This window comes from Nymphaea colorata, chromosome 2 (assembly GCF_008831285.2).
Source record: "Nymphaea colorata isolate Beijing-Zhang1983 chromosome 2, ASM883128v2, whole genome shotgun sequence".
NCBI lineage: Eukaryota > Viridiplantae > Streptophyta > Magnoliopsida > Nymphaeales > Nymphaeaceae > Nymphaea > Nymphaea colorata.
In genome coordinates this window covers 15,601,963-15,623,520 of record NC_045139.1, presented here as the reverse complement: position 1 = coordinate 15,623,520, position 21,558 = coordinate 15,601,963, and the positions used below count along the sequence as shown (strand labels likewise).

General features: G+C 40.8%; 4 protein-coding genes across 7 annotated transcripts; 3 read left to right on the top strand and 1 right to left on the bottom strand.

The window, feature by feature from the left end:
• The first annotated feature begins 653 nt into the window (after positions 1-653).
• On the top strand, positions 654-3,906 carry LOC116247456 (endoglucanase 13-like). Its single transcript, XM_031619637.1, has 6 exons — positions 654-877; positions 1,292-1,705; positions 2,085-2,171; positions 2,458-2,610; positions 2,824-3,111; positions 3,583-3,906. Exons 1-6 carry the CDS (start codon positions 665-667, stop codon positions 3,904-3,906), a joined length of 1,479 nt encoding a protein of 492 aa, XP_031475497.1. The 5' UTR covers positions 654-664.
• Positions 3,907-4,993: 1,087 nt separating this feature from the next.
• Positions 4,994-6,805, top strand: LOC116247087 (uncharacterized). Its single transcript, XM_031619039.2, has 4 exons — positions 4,994-5,153; positions 5,234-5,427; positions 5,781-6,126; positions 6,638-6,805. Exons 2-4 carry the CDS (start codon positions 5,255-5,257, stop codon positions 6,701-6,703), a joined length of 585 nt encoding a protein of 194 aa, XP_031474899.1. The 5' UTR covers positions 4,994-5,153; positions 5,234-5,254; the 3' UTR covers positions 6,704-6,805.
• A 2,391-nt stretch (positions 6,806-9,196) lies between these two features.
• Positions 9,197-14,254, top strand: LOC116247864 (pentatricopeptide repeat-containing protein At3g54980, mitochondrial-like). 2 transcript variants are annotated; one of them, XM_031620257.2, is made up of 4 exons: positions 9,197-9,355; positions 9,930-10,207; positions 10,636-11,199; positions 11,320-14,254. In XM_031620257.2, the coding sequence occupies exons 2-4, from the start codon at positions 10,091-10,093 to the stop codon at positions 13,576-13,578; spliced, it is 2,940 nt and encodes a 979-aa protein (XP_031476117.1). In that variant the 5' UTR covers positions 9,197-9,355; positions 9,930-10,090; the 3' UTR covers positions 13,579-14,254. The 2 variants fall into 2 exon arrangements, with proteins under 2 accessions (XP_031476117.1, XP_031476116.1); XM_031620256.2 differs by having other exon boundaries at positions 9,296-9,454.
• Positions 14,255-15,620: 1,366 nt separating this feature from the next.
• Positions 15,621-20,127, bottom strand: LOC116247865 (pentatricopeptide repeat-containing protein At1g74630). Of its 3 annotated transcripts, XM_050076017.1 has the most exons (5): positions 19,890-20,127; positions 17,495-19,733; positions 17,120-17,410; positions 16,834-16,939; positions 15,621-16,027 (listed from the first exon to the last, which is right to left on the bottom strand). In XM_050076017.1, the coding sequence occupies exon 2, from the start codon at positions 19,531-19,533 to the stop codon at positions 17,617-17,619; it is 1,917 nt and encodes a 638-aa protein (XP_049931974.1). In that variant the 5' UTR covers positions 19,534-19,733; positions 19,890-20,127; the 3' UTR covers positions 15,621-16,027; positions 16,834-16,939; positions 17,120-17,410; positions 17,495-17,616. The 3 variants fall into 3 exon arrangements, with proteins under 3 accessions (XP_049931974.1, XP_031476119.1, XP_049931973.1); XM_031620259.2 differs by having other exon boundaries at positions 17,495-20,127; XM_050076016.1 differs by lacking the exon at positions 16,834-16,939 and having other exon boundaries at positions 17,495-20,127.
• Positions 20,128-21,558: the final 1,431 nt, after the last annotated feature.

The window sequence follows — 21,558 nt, the reverse complement described above, 5'->3', positions numbered from 1 at the left end:
CCGCGATATTGCCTGCAGATTCAATATGCTTCGCCTGTAACCACTACCCAGGTTGTTGCCACATGAAATCTACTTGATCGACTTCAAATTAAGGTGTTGAGTGAGTTTCGTAGCACTTGATAAGACTTATACGCATTAACATCAATGCACTTTGGTTAGAGAAAATCAAACTATTCAATCTACTGGTTTTTGAGTTGTGTAACATGAGAGAGAGTAGATTTTCGAAAGATCTCCTTCTATAGTAGTAACTATATGTGAATCTAAACTTAGGCAACCTGATTCGGTTGATGGACGTAAAGGCTACCTATTTAGAGGAAGCAGAAACGGACCAACAAAAATCTAAATCATAGGTCTGCGTTCATAAACATACGCCAGAATCCCACATGATCCGGTGGTGCCCAAGCGCAAAAACAGAAGGTATCTGGGGATCTGCAATATTAGAAGTGGCCCAGCATCTGCGTAGCCTCCATGAATCCACAGGATGGCAAAAAATCTCCACTGAGAACTACTTAGAACTTTTAGCCTTCGTGGTGTAACTGCAGCTAGATGTCCAAGATCTCGAGGAATTAATGTTTCAGATTGAGCCGCCTTTGAAAAAGCCCAGCAGAAGGCCTTAGGGGAGCAACCAATCAGTACCCAGATTGGCTCTCTGCTGCAGCTAGCCATGGCTTCTTCTTCAAAATTGCTGGCCTTTCTGCCGTTGTTGTTACTGTCTTCGTCCTTTGTGAGTCGTGTGGCGTTGGCTGCACCCGACTATTCAGAGGCGCTGAAGAAGGCGATCCTCTTCTTTGAGGCTCAGAGGTCGGGAAAGCTGCCTGCGAATCAGAGGGTGCAGTGGAGAGGCGACTCCGCCGTCCGAGATGGAAGCACCGCCGGTGTAAGTCACTCGACGAGTCGTTTGCTTGCCGTAGTTTTGAGATTTTTCCGGCAACGGGGCTTAGTTTTTGCACTTCTCTTTCGAATGCATGATTCCCATTTTAAGTTTTCAGAGCCCATTTGCTGTTTCCATCCGGTTGTTACGGCCTCTAGTTCTACTAATCTAGTTTAATTAGCAGTCACAATTTTTTATCAATGTAAAATGTTTTTTCCTGATGAAATCTTTCTTCCCAGAAGCCCAGAAATTGCTGTAATTTTTGAATACTTTAAATCTATAAATTGAATTCTTAAGCTGGAAATCTTTGTTAGATTCGGTTGATTAATTCTTGGGCTTTTCAGCGTTGAGATTGAACTAATCAACTGTAGGTTAAAAGACTGAAATGGCGTTAAATTCATTAACCGGGGTGCATGGCAGGTTGATCTATCAGGAGGGTACTACGACTCCGGCGACAACGTGAAGTTCGGGCTTCCGATGGCTTTCACGGTGACGATGTTGGCGTGGGGGGCGATCGAGTTCGGGAGCCAACTACAGGCGGCGGAGCAGCTGAGGTTGACGGAGGAGGCGATCAGGTGGGGGACGGACTACCTGCTGAAGACCCACCCGGAGCCCAACGTCGTGTACGCCGAGGTCGGTGCTGGCGCTTCCGACCACGTCTGTTGGCAGAGGCCGGAGGACATGACGACGCCCAGGACGGTCGCCGTCGTCAACCAGGACCACCCTGGCTCCGACCTCGCCGGCGAAACTGCGGCCGCCCTCGCCGCTTCCTCCATCGTTTTCCGGTCGTCCGATGCCCAGTACGCTCATCTTCTCGTCACCCACGCGAAGCAGGTGAAAAATCTTACGGCACTTATCGTTCTTCCTTGTTACAAGCTGCCCAGCCTGTTCGTTCTCCTCTCTCAACTAGATTGGGTTAAGGACTGAATCAGAATCTATGTATGATAAATATTCATTTAAAGCCAAATCCAAATCTGCTCAGACATCCTTAAATACCAAATCCGATCCGATTGGTTATTCATTTGTTCCATATTTTCCCATATCCACATCAAACTTTCCCAACGATTGTTTCTTGTTTCCATGAATTCATTAGACTTAATTTGGAAAAGATCATTCACCCGATTACTACTAGTCAATTAATTGTCTAAGCTGGTCATATTTTCTTGCTCCCATGCATGTTTTAACTCTTTAATCACTTTCATCTGCAATGCAGCTCTTCGTGTTTGCAAACAACTTCAAAGGGCGGTACTCGGACAGCATCCCAGATGCGAGGACCTTCTATCCAAGCACTAGCTACGACGTAAGACATGCTTCCGCCCCTTAAGCAAGTTACCCGAGATCTAGCATGAGAGATGGTTAGGTGCATTGGAGCACACTGTGCACAGCTTCTTGGTGCATGACATGTATCTACTTGGTCTATTTTCAAGGAGTACGTGGGCATGTGTGCAGTGCATTACATGTGTTCCCTTAGTTCTAAGGGTACATGCTGTGCATATAACCAGCTTCGATCTAGCACTCATACTTTCGTCTACTTCTCTTGTTTTTAAATGTCTGAATCTATACCTGAAAGCCATGATTGTTTGCAGGATGAACTGTTGTGGGCAGCGGCGTGGCTGTACCATGCCACAAAAGAGCAGCAATACTTGGATTACCTTCATAACGCCAACAATATTGGTGGTGGCCAGTCTTACTTCTCATGGGACGACAAATTTGTTGGAGCTCAAACCCTCGTTGCAAAGGTTTGTCCAAGACAGCAGTGTTCTCCGTTTGATCTTTCTTTAGCCAATTGCAAATGCGAAACGAATGTATAAATTGGACATATTGTCCAAGACAGCAGTGTTCATAGATTTAACAACAATAAATTGGACAGTGTCCTAGATACATAAACTCATTTAGACTGCATATTTTCTTGCTCTTATGTGTGTAGCTATCTAATTTTGCAACAATGGCAGCTTGTTCTGCAAGGAAAACTTGCAAAGGAAGGAAGATGGCAAGAGTACCAGCAGGGAGCAGAAGGATATATATGCTCATGCATCCAAAAGGGAAGCTTCAACATAAGGAGGACCCCTGGAGGCCTGCTTTGGTGGCAGGATGGAAACAATCTTCAGTACACATCCGCTGCCACCTTCATCTTGGTTGCCTATGCAGGTTACTTGGCTTCTGCTGGCGGAGCTCCGCCACTTCAGTGCCCAGGCGGCGCCGCCAAGCCCACTGAACTTGTCCATTTTGCACGTTCTCAGGTAAAGATCTTGTAGTAATCGTAATTAAGTGGGACTGAAACAGCGAGACACAAGTAAACAAATTGATTGTCATTGGCATTAATTACTTCATTATTTGTTTTCTCCCATTTATTGTAGGGATAAAATATCTCAATAATACATTAAATACTTGATAAAAGCCAAAGCAAGCTGGGGTTATTTAGCAATATAAATAATATCAATAATACATTAAATACTTGACTAAATACTTGATAATATCAAACTTTTTAGTGAACCTGTCTTAAAAATTGAGGTAGATTCATAGATAAGCATGAAAGACTTGCACAATTTCTATGAATCTGCCCAACCTTAGTTAAATCCTTTTAACTCCAAATTTTTTTTGTGCTGCTAAAACATAAAATCCTTACTAAAACTTTGTCAAATCCTCAGTTCCATTCTTATTAACACTGAGTTATCCAAGCACTGACCTCAACGTGCATGCATTTGTTGCAGGTGGACTACATCCTGGGCCAGAACCCTAAATCCATGAGTTACATGGTTGGGTTCGGCAGCAGCTACCCAGCTCAAGTCCACCACCGCGCCGCGTCCATCGTCTCGATCAACCATGACCCTTCGCCGGTGGGCTGTTCCGACGGCTTCAGCGAGTGGTTCAACAAGGATGCACCCAACCCCAACGTGCTGGTGGGTGCGGTCGTCGGCGGACCGGACGTGAATGATGCCTATAATGGTGTTAGGAGCAACTCGGCGCAGACCGAGCCCAGCACCTACACTGCTGGTGCCCTTGTTGGTGTCCTGGCCAGGTTGACCGCCCCTTGATCATGTCCTTCGATCTATAGATTGGCAGTGAGCAGACATTAAAGTGACTCCGATTTCTTGATTGGAAAATTTTAATTTCATTTTCATAGAAGTTGGCTTCTTTCCAATTTTTGTAGAGGGGTTTCCCTCCTTCACAGAAATACTAGTGAAAAAATGTGCTAGTTTGGTTTTGCCTTGATGATTCATCGAACGGGTCTAGATTTGGATCGAATACAGTACTGATTCAAGATTCACGTCATCCTGTGTACATATATTTATCTTTATTTGGATTTGGGTAACAACAGATCTTGGCCTGCGGACGGTCCGCTGACAAACGCTACCTCGCTAGGGTAAAGAATTTGAGTTGGCACTGTTTATTTTTTTAAGTATAGTTAAAAACCATAATATTTAAAAAAATGGAAAACAAGTAAGTTAAACAGGCAATTAAGAGCATTATTTTGTGACAGATAATAATATTAAAAGAGTTGGATCTATAATTAGTCATATTCACATTAATGGAAAATCTTCAAGTCTCTATTTGGCAGCTAATACTAAACAATCATTTAAAAAAAATGGTAGACTAAACATAAGTAAGTTTGGGCACTGGGTTGGGCTGCTAGCGGGTACCTGGTACCCGACTCGACTTGAGCTCGGGCCTAGAAAAAAAGTTATTGGGCTGGGCTTGAGCCTAGGTTTGAGCTGTTAAGGCAGTCTGAGCTCGACTTCTTATCAGGCTGGGCCGGCTCGATGCCCATGCTTAAACATAACATAAGTAAAAAATGAAACCTGCTCGTTTTTTAATGTGAGAACTCTTTTTAGGTGAGTGATAAGTTGTTGGAAAAAATGGTTGAAAGTCTCATATTCCTCGGCATGTTTCAATTTAACTACCATATTCGATTTTACATGTTGATATGTTTAAATTCGCATTTCATTGGATTAAACTATCAAATCTAAATTCAATTTAATTACACATTCACAATCCTAATCTGATTCAAGTCCGACTTTTAAAGCTTAGAAACATGTGATGACTCCATGTCGTAGGCGAAGCTTCGTGTGGACTGGGTCTCTACTGGAGTTGTATCCGATCCTTACGGACACGCAATTGTCCCAGGGGCAAGAGGAGCCCCCGTCCACGAAGCCCAAATCCTTGTACATGGGTCTCCTCTCCCGTAGTTTTGGCGTCGCGACGCTCTCTACGATTTCGACGCGCCCACCGGCGAGGAGGTGGCGGGTGCGGTCACTCGCCACTGGAGTAGCGGCGGCGGAAGGTGGGTTTCCTCGTAAAACAGGTTTGAGCGGGTTTCCGTCATCGTCTCCTTCTCGTCATCTGTCTTTTCGCGTCTGTCAGGCGGTCTCCAGAGAAGGGGAGATGGACGCCGAGCCGCGGGTCGTGAAGCTGAAGGCCATCGAGGCGACGCCGGAGAGTTTCCGCGAATTCGGTCAGGTGATCGGAGCGTCCCCGGACGGCGAGGAGTTTGGCCCTCAAGACGCGCACCTCGAGCTCAACCAGGGCGTCCTCGAGCTCAACCAGGGCGTCCCCAGGTTCCCCGTCTTTCTACTGTCTTTCCTCTTGCCATATTCTTCTATAATTGCTTCGTTTGCGCTGTCGCCCTTCTGGTTGTGATTAATATTCAGAGCTTGACATAGATGGTAGGGAAATGTCCGCGGTTTTTTTTTTTTCAGAAGCAAAAGATTGATCGATTTTGCTAGTTAGCGGGTATTTTGGAAATTATTGTAGTTGGACGAATTTGATAATTCTGATTCATATGTTGATTGGGTGGACAAAGTTGAGACTGCTCTGTGGTTTTGGATTAACTATTTTCTGTGATTGAGGATTTAGAGATCCGGCGTTTTGGTCTGTTAAGAGAATTATTCTCCCTATGCCTCCTTTACAGGTTCTACATTATGCATCTAGAAGGCAGGGCGTTGCAATTTTCGACTATAACTCATCATGCGAGCGTTACCCAGTGCCTGGGCAGTATTGGTGGTGAAGATTGGTACCTGGGTGTTGCCAAGGCTTCTATTGTCGACAAGGATGAGGTTAATGACAAAGTGAAGATGGAAGATGTGCAGAAATCTAAATGTGGGCATTACTATTTGCCTCCAATTCCTGATGATGTTCGTGTGTTCAGGATATCTGGACCTAAGTTTGTCAAGCTGAACAAGGGGACATGGCATGCTGGGCCTTTGTTCAGGAAAAGGGAGATGGACTTCTACAACCTGGAACTCAGCAATACCAACGTGAGGATGTGTACTTCTTTTTCTTCAATTTGTTTTGCTATTGATATTGCATCTTTTTTGATTTATTAAGCAAATTGGCAACTGTCACACATGGTATAGATTTCATTTGATGGTTAAAAGTTTTGTCTTATGGTGACTGCCCAATCATTTTGTTCGTATCCCATACTTATTGCTTTAGATCTTGAAGACAGCATAAGTTTTCAAAGAAATACAGAAGGGCTTGTAACCTAACAGTCTTGAAGAGGCTTGACTAAGAAAAGGGACATCGTTAGGTTTGATTGTTGATACAGTCTCCAAAGTGTAACACAAAGAACTATTATTGTTTATGTAGTCATGTGAGACCTAGATTGATACATGATCGAGTCGAGTTGGCCAAGTTCCATCAATAACCTACTAAAAAATAATAGGGAACTGAATGTGGCAGAACAGCCTCTGGAGATTTGATTGTAGCTGAAACATGGTTTGCTATATGGCCTTATTCATTTGAAGCTGTTTTTTCCTTTATATGTAGGTGGTAGATCACACAACCCATTCATTCGGCAAATGTAACGGCATCAAATTCTTGGTTGAAGACTGATCCTCCTTTTGTGTAAATGTTTTATGATGGCGACATCATTACTTGCTACAAACTTCATAATGTATTGAGGTAATAGAATGGATTGAACTAAATTATTGCTGATCTGGTTATACCCTTCAGTTATCTTATCTGTATATTCTGTGACCGGCGAAATTCAAGGAGCATCTACTCGACAAGTTTCCTTGCGGACCTTATATGATTCATATGAATGCCCATTCATATGTTTCCTAGCTAGGGATGAAGCTCATGGAGTTAAGACTCTTCAAGTTTTTTATCATTTATCTATTTTTTCTTTCCAATAAACAGTTTCGTTGCAGAACGTTTCCTGTCTGTGTTAAGAGGTATGAAATGATTGAGAACAAAAATCTCAGAACGACAAACTGAGCTGGTTAGATATTACCCAGTGAGAGATGTCGTACGATGGAAGGGAAGCCCATTATCAGAATCGTCCAAGAATGTTCATAGCATACTGGCGAGCCGGAGGCAATTTTCCTATTAAGTCGCAAGAGGATCGAAATTCTGGTGCCTCTCCTCTCTTTTCCGCCATTCAATTCTTCCAGAGTTCTCAGGATTGCTTATCTACTAGCGAACCAGTTAACAGCATGCTTTCACCCTTAAAAACCGTGTTGTTGGGTTCCTTTCAGATCAGACTTCAGAGAGGCCCAAGCTTCTAGCGGCGAAAATCTGAAAAGTGAACCCGAGTGGGGTTAGCATAGGCGAAAGCAGGTCGCACTGTCGTACCAATGGTCACCATTCTATTCCCCCCGCCTCCCCCCACCACCCCCAACATATTGGGTGCTGGTATGCGGTTTATCTATTTTGGAACTCTGACCTTCTGTCTCCCTTCTTTTTTTATAATGGAAGGAATGTTGGCTATCTATAATTATTTCCTGGTTGTGGGAGATCAATTGTAAAACTTATTTTAGAAAGCACAAAACACAATAACGCAGTGTACTAATCTTGACATTGTGTTATGGGAGCATATGTTTCCAAGGCACATGTTCTTTCCCGAATTTAATGATTCAAAACATGAAATATAGTCTGAAATGATCGACATAATTACACTATATCTTTGAACTATGTACATATGTTTCAAGATCACGATGTTATCATCAAATGCCCTAAAGATGATCAGTTTTAGTTCAATCTTATAAGTGTTGCCTCTTGATGCAAGTTGATGCGTAGAGGTGCACAACTTGGAACTGAAGAGGTAAAGGCAAAGTGTTTCTACTGTCGTTCTCATGTTGGTCTCTTTTCATACTTATGAAAAAGAAAGGACATTGTTTCCATGTGTTCATTGTTTGCCACCAAGAAACATGTGACCTACCATCTGTAGAAGCAGTAGAGCTTCTTGAAGCTATTATAATGTCATATCGTTACATTTTTTTCGCGCCTTCTCAAGTTCACATGAGTTGCGCAGAACAGGTTCTCTGATTTTGGGCGCTTGAAGATGGACAATGTTCAAGGTGCTTGGGGCATTTTTCTGTATGAGGCCTCAGGACCTCTAACTATTGTCCTACTGTAAGAGAGGGAGAGGGAAAGAGAGAAAGAGAGAGAGAGCAACTGCTGATAGATTGCTTCTTGATAAATTTTGGCGCAGTGGAAAAAAGAACCAAATTTTTAGGATGAATGAAAACTATTTGCAGTCCACCAAATAAAAGAAAATCACTCATAGTGAGTCCCGTGCTTCCATCAGTGAAGAAGAGGGACTTGTGAAGAAGAAGAAGAAGAAGAAGAAGATGATGATGAAGAGTGCTGCACGGGGGGAGATCAACGACTATCCTCTCAACTGCGTGAACGATGCTCCATGTTGGGAGCTTTCAGGACCGCAGTTTAATAAAAGGGGTCAAAGCCCATCCTCTTTCCCTATTTGCACTTTTGGAACTGTGACACATTTTCAACCAATTTTCACATCACAGGCCATATGTCATACTCTTCAATTATTTGGTTCTTTGTATTACAACTGAGATGGAATATCATAAATTCAGGTTCACGATACTAATCATCACATTGTGTTGAAGAAGAATATTATATTGTGGAAACATATGTTTCTAAGAGGCATGTTTTTCAAAGATCATAACGGATCAAGTACATGAAATATATTGTCATTATGAATGTTGATTTTTTAAAGTTAGGAGATATGTTCACAATAGAACACACATCACAAGTTTATAAGTATCGCGTAATAAAGCATTACGTTCTTCTCCATTCTAAAATTTCTGAAAAGATCTATGTAATTAGATTAAAACTCACATTCAATTTATAATTAAATTCAAACTCAGTTAGCATAAAATTGGACATTTAAGTGTGACTGAGTCGGCCCTTCATCGGATTTGAATCGAATATGACATTCAGATTTGTCGTTTGCTGTGAAACTTCGTATCGAATCTGACTGAATTTGGACCTTTTTAGCCGCTGAAGATTACAGAATATATCAAATTCACTTACATCCGCGACATAAGGGGAAAAAAGCACGAGTTCATGCAAAGAAAATGCCCACTATGACTTCGGATCTGGATTATAAATCTTGAGGAGTTCGACCCGATTCAAGAAAGCAATGACAGAAGGCTCGAGTGGCGCGGGCAAGTAAACAAATGTGCGGGAAAGCGGCGCTTCTTATGCTCTGTCTATCCCGCCATCGTCGAGACCGACGTAATCTCCTCTCTTTTCAGTCTTAGTCTTCTCCTCTTGCTTCCTTTGCTAGCTTGCTTCTCTCTGTCCCTACTCTGCTCAGGTCGGTTTGGAGATGAGGTAATGCTCCTTCCTTCTGCTCGAGTGGATGAAGGATTTAGGTTTCTGGGGTTTATCATTTATGGCGGCAGCCTTATGGGTTTTAGGGCTCATGGATGGTTTTGGATTCGTTATTTTTGTTTCTATCTTTCTTCTTCTTATGCCGTCTGCAATTTGTACTTGTCAAATTTGCACGTGGGGTTTTTGACGGTTTCGGACGCGAGTCTGCCATTGAGCCTTCGAGATTCTCGTCCGATAGTTCAATGTTTTCTTCCTCTTGCTCTGGGGCTAATCTATTTTGTAATGAAGATTTAGTTTCTCGCTCTTTCCTTTAGTAAGCAAAAATCAGTGCTGAATGATCTCATTCTAGAATATGGGATTCGATTGGTTGCACCACCCATTCCTCTAAGGTTTCTTAGAAATAAAATGGATTCGGCCTTAGTTCATTTTGGCTGTGATGACTGTTTTTCTTACTTGGTTCAGCCTTTTTATGCAGGAGCTAGGTGGAAGCAGGAGGAACAAGGAAGGGGATTTGCGGCGCCTGACTGTTGATCTTTATTGGTTTGAGCGTGTGACAATCCGTAACCACCAATGCTATTATCACGTCCAGGTGTGCACTGAAGCAGCAAGAGCCCCTCATGCGATTCCTCCTCTTTCATGACGGCCGGACATTCCTTTCTGCGCTCCTCGAGAACCAACTTCTGCTTCCTCTTACGCTCAGCTCACTCGGCTTCTTCCCTCGCCTCTTTCGATGCTGCCATGTTCAGAAACAACGTAATCTCGTGTTGCTCTGCCAGTTCTTTTTCTTATTCAGCATGAGCGCTAGTTACATTTCATTCTGGCTAAAATTATTTTTGTGTGTCGGAGTTTTGGGTGACCTTTTACGGTCTTATATGGTCCTTTGCTGGTGCTTGCTCCTGATTGTCATGGGTAGTTCGAAATTTCCTTTAGTGCTACCAGAGTGTGGATGTATATTCTCCTGAAGCCCTTGGCAGCTTGCAATTCAGAGGGCCTTTTGGACGGTTGAATTAATTTTTGATCACAAAGAAGCAAAACAGTGTGGAACGTCTTCCTGCTGTCAGGCTTGATCCAAGCTTGCGCATTGATTTCCCAGCCATTACTATGTAGCTCGCTGAAATAGAAGTAGGTATGAGTTTTTCTGTGGTGAAAATTTTTCAGCTTGGTTGATCCTTTCTGTGCAGGGAAGACATGGTGCCAGATTAGGGAAGTGTAGATGGAAACGCAAATATGGCAAGCATTCTTCCAGCAAGGAGATTTGTATGACTAACGATGAAATTACAGGCAACCTCAGGAAGCTATTTGTTATTAACAAAGCAAAAATCGATTCATTGGGTGACCAAAGTAGTCCATTTGAATGTCATAGTCACCCATTGGGTAGCTCCGGGTGTGCTTTTGTCAGTTTCCAATCGACACTTGCTATTTCACCAGTTCAGATTGGATATTCCTTTTTGCTGAACCAGTCTTCTTTGAGAAGACAATATTTGGATGGAAAACTTAGGGGTTATTCTACGAGTAGACAGATTGAACGTGCAAAAGTTGGTGATACTGTTGCAGAAGGAACTGCAGATATGCATGTCACTACCAAGGAAGAAAAAGCAGAGGAAAATGAAACTTCCCATAGCAGATCAATGGAAAAAAGGCATGCCCTTGCACTGGTTTTGAATGTGGATAATACCACATATTGCCATGACCACACAGGAGCTTTATCTTATCCTAAGTTGACGGGCGAGAAGCTTCATGAAAAGGTATATATGTTTGCAAAAGATGCTTGCCCTACAAATAAGAAATTCAAATGACCTTCATCCATATCCTAGTTTTCCACAGCACTAACTTCATAAGTGTTAACTATTTCTCTTTGTTTGTAGATTAGCATGAAAGACACTGTTAATGGGATGTGTGAGCTCTGTAGTATCCTGCACAACCTTGCCTTGTCTAAAAATCAGAGCTCCGTCAACCACCTACTTAAGCAGTACTTAGTGAGCAATTCTGGTGCGAGTGTCGGTGCTTTTATTGATCACCTTGTCAACACTTATAAAACCTGTGAGTCCAATCCTGAGTTGTTTGATTGGGTGCTAATTGCGTACTTGGATCAGGGTTCTTTTGATGAAGGGATCGAGTGCTTCCATAAAATGGTATCTTCCGGTATCGTTCCAGGAATTTCCTCTAGAAATGCTCTTTTGAGTTCATTGGTGAAGTTCAATTCCATGGAAAAGGCATGGGAACTCTTTCATGAGATGAAATCAAGCGACATGGATTTAGATGTCAAAACATTTGAGCTGATGATTCAGGCATGCTACCATGAATCGAAGCCAGATGCAGCTGAAGCTATTCTTCAGGAGATGCGATCTAGAGGATTTAAATTAGATGCTGACAGTTATTCTAACATGATCCTGGCTATATGCAAGAAACCAAATTCCCAATTGGCTTGTGAACTGCTAAAAGAGATGAAAAGTTTTGGACTGGTTCCTTCTGAACATGCCTATGGTTGTGTGGTGGGAGCTTGTGTGAAGCAACGGAATATGTCAGAGGCACTGAGAGTTACGGAGGAGATGATAGGTGATGGTTTTGGCTTCAATGCGGTGGTAGCCACGAGTTTAATCAAGGGATACTATATGAAGAAAGACATCAATGCTGCATTGCAAATGTTCAATGAGATGATTGATAGAGGAATCACCCCAACTGTCGTTAGCTACTCTATAATGATTGAGGGTTGTTGTGGGCTTGGGCACATGGACAAGGCAGTCATTCTATTTGAGCAAATGAAAGAAAAGCATGTAACGCCTAACGTCTTTACCTTCAATGCAATGATTAAAGGATATCTGAAGAAAGGAAAGTGGAGAATGGCATTGAAATTCTTTGATGAAGCGGTTGACAGTGACCTTGCAAATGTTTTCACATATAATATACTTATATATTACCTCAGTAAGTGTAAGAGAATGAAAGAAGCGTCTGAACTATGGAAGAAGATGCTGAGTAAGGGAATCAGCCCAACTATTGTTTCCTACAATAGTTTAATTCTTGGTTATTGCAGACAAGGGGATACAGAAATGGCTTCTTCTGTTTATTCAGAAATGAATGAGAAAGGCATCATTCCTAATGTAGTAACGTACACTACTTTGATGAAAGGATATTTCAGAAGAGGAGATATTGATGAGGCCTTAAGACTGCAGCGCACAATGACACAATCAGGGGTAGCAATCAATGACTTCACTTGCAACAGTATAATTGATGGCCTCTGCAAAGCGGGTCGTATAGCAGAGGCTAATAGAACGATTGAGGAATTCAAGAAGAAAGGATTTACTCCTACATCCATGGCATATGATAGCATTATCGATGGTCACATGAAAGCTGGTGATGTGAGTTCAGCTGTGCGTGTTTATCAACAGATGTGTGATGGCGGTGTTTCCCCCAGCATTGTTACATACACTATTTTCATAGATGGTTTTTGCAAAACTGGTAGTGTGGATCTTGCCATGAAGCTGTTCAATAAAGTGGAAAAGCAAGGCCTTGAGCTGGATATAGTTGCATATAACAGCCTTATAGATGGATTTTCAAAGATCGGGCAGATGAGTGGTGCACATTTTGTTCTTAATAAACTGATTGCAGTTGGATTAACCCCTACATGTGCTGTTTACAATAGTTTGATTCATGGGTATGTTTCTCAAAATAACATTGAAGAAGCTCTTGATTTGCATAAAAAAATGAGAAAAGATGGCATTGCTGGTGATGTTTATTTTTATACTACACTAATTCATGGATCATTAAAATCAGGGAACACAGTCTCTGCCTTTCAACTGTACGAGGAAATGTTTGATGAAGGTTTAATACCAGATACGATCACATATTCTGTTCTTGTGAATGGTTTCTGCAGAAAAGGACAGATAGAAAATGCACATAAGTTATTGCCTGAAATGGAAAGAAGGGGCTCACTTCCTAACGTTCTTATATACAATTCATTGATTGATGCGTATTTTAAGAAAGGAAATTTGCGAGAGGCTTTCAGATTGCACGACGAAATGCTTGACAAAGGCTTGATGCCTGATGACAGAACCTACGATATTCTCGTGAACACAAAGTTGGAACGAAATGTATTGCTGTCGAGAAATGCAGTGCCCGTAATATGACTGTTTGTAGTTGTTTTGAGGTGCATTTGTGACGTATAGAGACATACAGGCGTGCTACTTGATAATGGTAATTTTGGTCCATGTGCAAAATAGCGTGCGACAAGGTATTCTGCGGGAAGAAATGAAGCTTCTCATTTTTGTATATACATCTGTAACATGAATCTGCAACTTGATTATCCTCGATGGGATTGTTCAACAAATCATGGTGACACGAGAGGATAAGGATTAGCATGCTTGGTGGTTGCACCCTCTAAAGACCAATTATGGCATCTTGTCATCTGTTCTGTCTGACCATTTATTTAAGAAATCCTGTCCCATCGTGCTACTAGTGAGAAGCCATCACTTCCAACGGATGTCAAAACACGCTACTTGGCGGTAGCTTTGTAAGCAAGATAAATGAATCTGTCATTCTGTTGAAGCAGTAGAATAGTAGTATTATTGTAGATCTTTCATTGACCTCTGTGATCAGCGCAAAGTTGGTTCGCTACTTTAGATGCCATAGGATGGACTATTTTCTCTTGTATACAGCGGAGTTAGCCTGCCCGTCAGGCGAATGTGCGTATCCAGAAGCCGTCACTAAATTTTGACCTTCAATCAGTAAATTTTTTACTAAGCTCATGTTCTGGTGCCAGTTTGGCGATCCTGAATCTGTGTTAAATCAAATATGCTTCACTGTCTGGACCTGTATCTATCTATACAAATAGATTATCGTTCTTTTTTTCAGTCAACGATGCTGAAAAGCTGTTGAGGGCATCAAATCAGATTGAAGAACCATGCGGTGAAAGATGGACAATCATACAGGGGAGGAAACTTCCGAGTCAAATTAAGCATCTCGTCAACCTGCCTGGCTTTCTATTGGGACCCTGACATGATTGTTAAGTCCTGGGAATGCCCCTTTCTAAATCAAATCATTTACAGTATGTAGTGAGGGCAACCTAAGGGTCGAACCGAGGTTTCACGTTCATGGTTTGTCGGGAGAACTTTGCATTAGAGTCTGGGAGAGCAGTATCTATATGCTTATGATCGTCGCCCTTAAAGCCTTGCTTCCGTTGTCTCATTGAGCGTCAAAAGCTCATTGCTACCGAGTGTACACCAAAGGTACCATAAATTTTTTCAAGAAGAGGAAGAATCCTAAATCACTGTGGGAGTGGTTTTGTGCAAAGGGTAGTATCAATCAATATTGTGAGAATCGACTGATTCAAATTGAATCAGTGGCAAACCAATTTAATTTATTGGCAATACAAACATGCCATGTGTCATACGTTTGTTTTAAATTTATTTAAAAGAATCTTTGGTTTTTCTTTTTGACAATGAGTGTAATCATCTTTTTTACCGATACATGACAAATTCAGCTCAGTCGGCCTATTTGGTTCTGCTTGCTATTTTCATGACACTGGTTCCAACAGGATTCCCAACGGTCCTACCATATCAGCCTTTTGGGTTTGTATTAAGCTTTGAACTTTTCGAGAAAAAAAAGAACTCGAGTTTTAATTTTTTTGTTCAATGACAAAAACAAACTTAAATGTTGATTTATTTCTTTTATGTAATTTAAGCGGTTAAATGAAAGAAACAAAAATTTAAATGTGCTTTCTTTAATTTATCAAAATTTAAGCGTGTTTTCATAAAATTTTCATTATACTTCCGTTCTGTAATCTAATCTTTTGATCTCGACTTGTATAAAAAGTATAAAGGCATTAAATGTTTATAATAAGTTTGCCTAATGACGCGGGAGATGCGGCTGAACAAAGTATCCAAAAGAAATACGCTCAACGTGGAGAACACTTGGTGTTACCAGAAATCTGAAACCAATTGGAACTCGAGCTGTTTATTTTGCATCTCTTAGACGCTTCTTCAACAGCATGAACTGTAAAGTAAAGGCCTCTTAATTCTTAAAGCTCCCCGACCAACACATGCGAGCAGGCGTGGTAGGGCACAGTCTAGCAGAAAACGCAATGAGGGTCGAACTTACGACCAGCTGCCTGCTGGTCAGGGCTCTTCCTGGTTGTGCTAACTGCTAACCCCCTTAGGTTCTGAAATTCGAGTGCTTGACGGAGATAAATTCACACAATACAGAAATAATGCTTATGTTTCACATTTGTAAAGTAATTCCTTAGTTACAGTGGATACGGCAACTTGATGCACATTCACAGAATCACATATTCACAATCAAGTTAACCATTCGGGCTGTGTTTAAGAACTACGGACTGAGAATCCACCTCAAATCTCCGATTGCTAGTACAGATAAATTGGCATTGCAGACGTCCAACCTCCTATCGCAGAGTTTTGCAAAAAAGTCATGGTTGCCAATCAAAGTTGGAGTTGTTCTGGACTCCAACGTGCCCAACTCTGTTCTTGCTCCTGCAGTACACGAGCTCTCCTCGTGAAATCCCCAACTGAGAGAGTGCTTTTCCCTCTTGCTGTAATGCAATTATGCAACCACCTTGGTCCCCTGAAAGAGTTAACATCCAAAAAATTTTCCTTTTTAGTGTTCTTGGAATCTTTTGTTTTCATTGTCATAAAAAAATACATCCTTCTATAGCTGTAGATGTAGCATTGTTGAGACGGAAAAAACGAACGGAGAAAAAAAACGGGAGAAAAGAAAGAGTGAGGACTCAAACATGAGAAGGAAAGAGAAGAATCTAAGTGAGAGAAAGAGAGACTTCCGCAGAGTAAAAGGGGTCGAAATCCCAACCATTCAAATGGAGATTAATCTTTCAGTTAAGGATAGCAAGCAGAGTTGCAAGTTTGAGTGTCCATAGCATGACACAATCATAGAAGCACGAATGCTCCTGGAACGTTTCAAGGGCGTTGAGAAAAATGTTTCTCGCTTAGTCACAATGCTTTTATCTATTTTTCATCCGTGCACTCTGACTTGAATATTGAATAATAAAAATTTCAGAAATTCTGTTTTAGGATAATTATTGTAGACAATGATAATGCTACTTCAACACAAATTCCACAAGTTTTGCCGCCTTCACCAAATCTAGCCAAGCTACAAGATGCTGCTACAGAGAAATCGCCCACTGTTCTTTTCTCGCTGTCTTTTGACTCTTTTCCTCTTTTTTTTTTGGCTAATCACGGGAATTAAATGGAGGACTGGATGGCAATGAGACAGCCTACTAGCGCATATTGCTCTCTGCTTTTTTACTGTCAAGGACTCAAGGTGGTCGGTTTCATGCAGGGTGTTACTGGTGGCATTGGTAGGAGAAACACATTAAAGATGGGCTGGTTAAGATAAAGGAGTTGTCTGTTTACCTGGCTAATTGGCGAGACTTAAGAACTTTAGGTGGTAGGACTCAAGTTGAAGAAGATTGACAGCTCAATATCATAAGTGAGACTCCAGGCAAAATATGGTGAGGATCTGCATAATCCCGAACAGAGTTACCAATTATTTATTTGAACTGCAGCAATTCTTGTAGCGTCCAAAGCATGGAAAAAAGGATCCAATATAAGGGTCTCATTATTGGCCATGTACCGGTTTGATGTTCTTTTAGTCAAAGAATCAGTTGCAACAAGAATACGGTTTAAAGTTTAAACGTACCTGCAGCATACGATGCTTCTCTGGAATCTGAATATGGAAATTTGACCGAAGCTCTTTGCTTCATGTTGCTTTCTTCTCGTGCTGCATTCCTCAGTTCTCTGGACAAAGTCCAGGGAAACCTGGTCCTAACTACTAGGAAGCAGCAGTAAAACCCTCAGAATGTGCCTCCCGGGTCCAGGAGATACACCTGCATTTCTCTAGAAAGTTAATAATCTCAAGCTGACATTCGGGAGAGGTAGACATTGTTGAGAAAACCCTTCAGGTGGTTTCTGCTTCTATCATCTGTGTATCCTGAAGAATGCCAAAACAGATTTTAAAAGAAAAGGGATGGACACAAAAAATTTAAAATAACAAAGCAAATTTGATGCGGCTTACAAAACTCCTTCTGTTTCTGAAATAAAGCAGTACTTCTTGACGAGAGGCCTTCTCCGCCCTTTTACATTATTAGAGGAGCACCCTTTTGTTTTTGGTGCTCAACTGCAAATTCTTCACTGCATTCACCAGTAATCTCTACAACAGCAGGAACCCTCCTTGAAGACATGAAATCTGCTTCTATCTCTCACAACGATCTCCCTTCCATATACCCTTGACACAAACTTTAACATCGTGTGACAATCCCTGCAAACCCTCAAATTCTTCACAATTCTGATGACACTTTCTGGATGCAGTCTAGCCATTCCAAAAGCGATAGCTAGTTTCTCACTGTGGTGAGAAACAGAGTCTTCCTTGTCTTCTGTCTCTATGTCATGCAAGACTGGCCCAATATCAGCAACATATCCTTCAGACCTCAGCCTATTTATTATCTCACTCAATTTTTCATAGGCAACTTCTGCCACTGGGTTACGTTTGTCACCTGCAACAAAACTGAAAACAACCTTATCAACTTCTATCATACTCCAACCTGGTGTCTTTCTCATTTTTCTCTCAGCCATCGACTTCCTCACAACAGCCACATCCCTCCATTTTCCAGCAATTGCATATATATTTGACAACAATATGTAATCACTGGAGTTCTCTGGGTCAATTTCGGACAATTTGTTTTTTACATGCTCTGCAAGAATGACATCTCCATGTATGCTACATGCCCCAAGCAATGTTCTCCAAATTACAGCATTGGGCTTAATCGGCATGTGAGCGATAAACTCATATGCACAGTCTAGAAACCCAGCTCGGCCATAGAGATCAACCATGCAGCCATAATGTTCCATAGATGCTTCAATGTGGTAACAGTCTTTCATCATATTGAACAACTCTATTCCTTTCTGTGTTAGACCTGCATGACTACAGGCATACAGAATAGCGACGAATGTAACACCATCTGGTTCTATTCCTGATTCCACCATCTTGTAGAAAAGTTCCACAGCTTCAACCCCATGGCCGTGCATTGCAAGCACTTCAATCATCACAGTCCAAGAAATGACGCCCTTGTTCATGATCTTGTCAAAGACATGGCTTGCCATATTGATATTTCCACATTTACCGTACAAATCGACAAGTGCATTGTTTACAGTCACAATATGGCTAAATCCTGCTTTATCAATGTACCCATGAATCATTTTACCGAATTCCAGGGCACCCATCTGTGAGCAAGCTGATAGTACCCCAGTGATACTCACTTCATTTGGACTGAAACCCTCCAACCGCATCTCCTCAAATAGTTCAAAGGCCAATTTGAGTTTACCGCCCTGCACACATCCAATGATCATTGTATTCCAGGAGACCAAATCCTTCTGGGGAATGTCATGGAACAACCGAGATGCCAACTCTAATTCGTTTGCGTCCATATAACCAGACAGCACAATATTCCAGGATGTGACATTCAACCACGGCATTTGATCGAAGATTCTTCTTGCTTCATCTACTTCAGAACATCGCAGGCAGGCAGAAAGCATGGCATTGTATGAAACCACATTTGGCACTCGCATTTCATCAAATACTTGGCGAGCACATACAATGCTCCCACCAGCCGCATAGGCAGTTATAAGACTTGTTCGGACAAAAATGTGGGGGTCCAAACCGTGCTTCATAGCATGACAATGGACTTGTCTTGATGTATTTAGAGAACCACAATTTATGAGAGACTTGAGAAGAAAAGCAAAAGTGAAGCTATCTGGCTTGACTCCCTGTTTCTGCATCTGGGCATATGTGGAAATGGACTGGTAAGGCATATTTGACTCTGAGAAGCCACGGATTAGAGTGTTGAACATGAACCCATCAGGTTGGGGAATACTTCTGAAGAGAAGGCAAGCATAATCCATGGTGTCCGAAAATGTAATGGCTGAAAAAAGAAGGAACTTACTGAGGACAAATGGGTCAGTATCACATCCTGTTTTGATCGCATAGCCATGGATCTGCAGCAAACAATTCAAACTTCTGCATTTTTCCAATAAAGAAACGCATCGCAGCTCGGACATCTTTGCTCCCCAGTTGAATTAAAACCTCCATAACACATCAGAAGCTTATGATATCATTACCACAATACTTCCTCATCTATGGGACGTAAGTCCACGAATCCTAGAAGTTGATTGATCTTTTTGGGAATAACATAGGCAGTTAATGCTTGTCTAGCAATGCTGACAAATCGTAGAGAGACACGAAGATCGAATAGCCACTGCTGCATGTGTAAAATTATGAGGAACTAGAAAGCAAACAAAGAATAGATTGACAGAGACAGTGGTAAACCAATTCGCTGGCGTAGGTCAAAAACAAAGTGCCGTTGCAGCTATTCTCACACACATATATACATTTAATTTCCGCTAGAACTTCTTACCACTGTAACCAAGAAAATCAGATTTCTCGTGGCATCCACAGATTCCACACAATGTCAACTCGGAAAGGAGATAGATATTCCTGAGTAGACGTGCAACTGCAGGACATGACGTAGCCGTGTGAGGAGAAAGAGAGGGAGGAAAATTGCTCCTCAGACCGCATGCAACAGTTCTATCATCCGCCATCATCAATTTCAGTACTAAATGCCAACAAAGAAACATTAATGGCAGAGATCTCCGTTTTCCGTTTCATTTATTTGCATCTGGGAGGCGCAGCTAAGTTTTTTTTAGGAGGGAAACAGTCTAAGGACGAATTTTAATATATATATATATATATATATATATATATATATATATATATATATATATATATGTTTTAGATACCATTTGCAAACTAAGAAAATGAACATACATTATACAAATTACCTAAGTCATGAACATGAAGTCTAACTTGTCCAACAACACATTTTAATCATTAGCACAAAGTACCATCTTTCTTAAATAGATAATATAAGTCATAAGAATAAGCATAAGGTGCACATATAAATATCATAACCCAAAATTTCACAAACAAATACATCCAACTTTAAACAAAAGAAAAATGTTATTTAAGTAGTTTTGTATTCTTTTTAGATAACACAATTAGTTTTTGTTTATGTTTTGGTTGAAAATAGTTACATATCATCATTACCCTGCAGAATAGAAGAACCACATTATTTATCCTGCACAATAAAATTTAAATGAAAACTACATTATTTATTTTTGAAACTAAAGAAAGACATTAACATAAAAAAAGACACAACAAGATACATTACCTATTTTAGTTGTACTCTATGAGTTTTCAATAAACCGACACAAAAAAGTTGAAATTTGAAAAAGACAATAAGATTCAAATTGGCCAAGAATGAATTTGGTTTGAATATAACCAACTAACTAACTAATCGCAGCCCATGACATTATGACAATACTACAAATAAAATCATAAAATCAAAACAAAAAGGCGAATTTCTAAGTTCTAAACCTTAAAATTTTCTCCTTAAAAATGAGAAAATTGAGGAAAATGTTTGAGATAAGTGAATTATAATAGTCCACGTGTTTGTAAGAAAGATTTAGAGAATGTACTTACACACTAAATATCTTAAAAAATATATATGAAACTTTAATTGCTAAGGTGTTATGCTATTAATTATTTAGATTTGTAATGTTTGTAGATGCAAACCGAACTTGCCACGTAATGATATGAATTTGTCAATTTAATTATTTAAATCGTTTTGGACCATGTTGCAGTACATGTGGTTTTAATGTGATATTGTTTATCATACTAAATTTTAGAAAATTGGAAGTTGTACGAGTGCATCTTCGATAGTTTAAAAGCTAATGCTCAACTCAATTTCTTGACATGTAAGTGTCGATTATTTTTCAATTCCGCACTCAACTTTATTTCCCACCAATATATTGAATTCTTTCTTTTTTTTGACATGTAAGCTGCCGATTGATCCCATGCATTTAAATAATAATGTCCTCATAGAAGGTTATAGTCACCAGAGTCACGAAATTTTGGCTTCTGAAACTGGTTTTTCTTCTAGTTCTGCACTTCTGCTTGTGCTCACGAATAAAGAATTCTGAAATATCAAACGGCAAAATGTGCGTTTCTAAGTGACTAAATTGCTT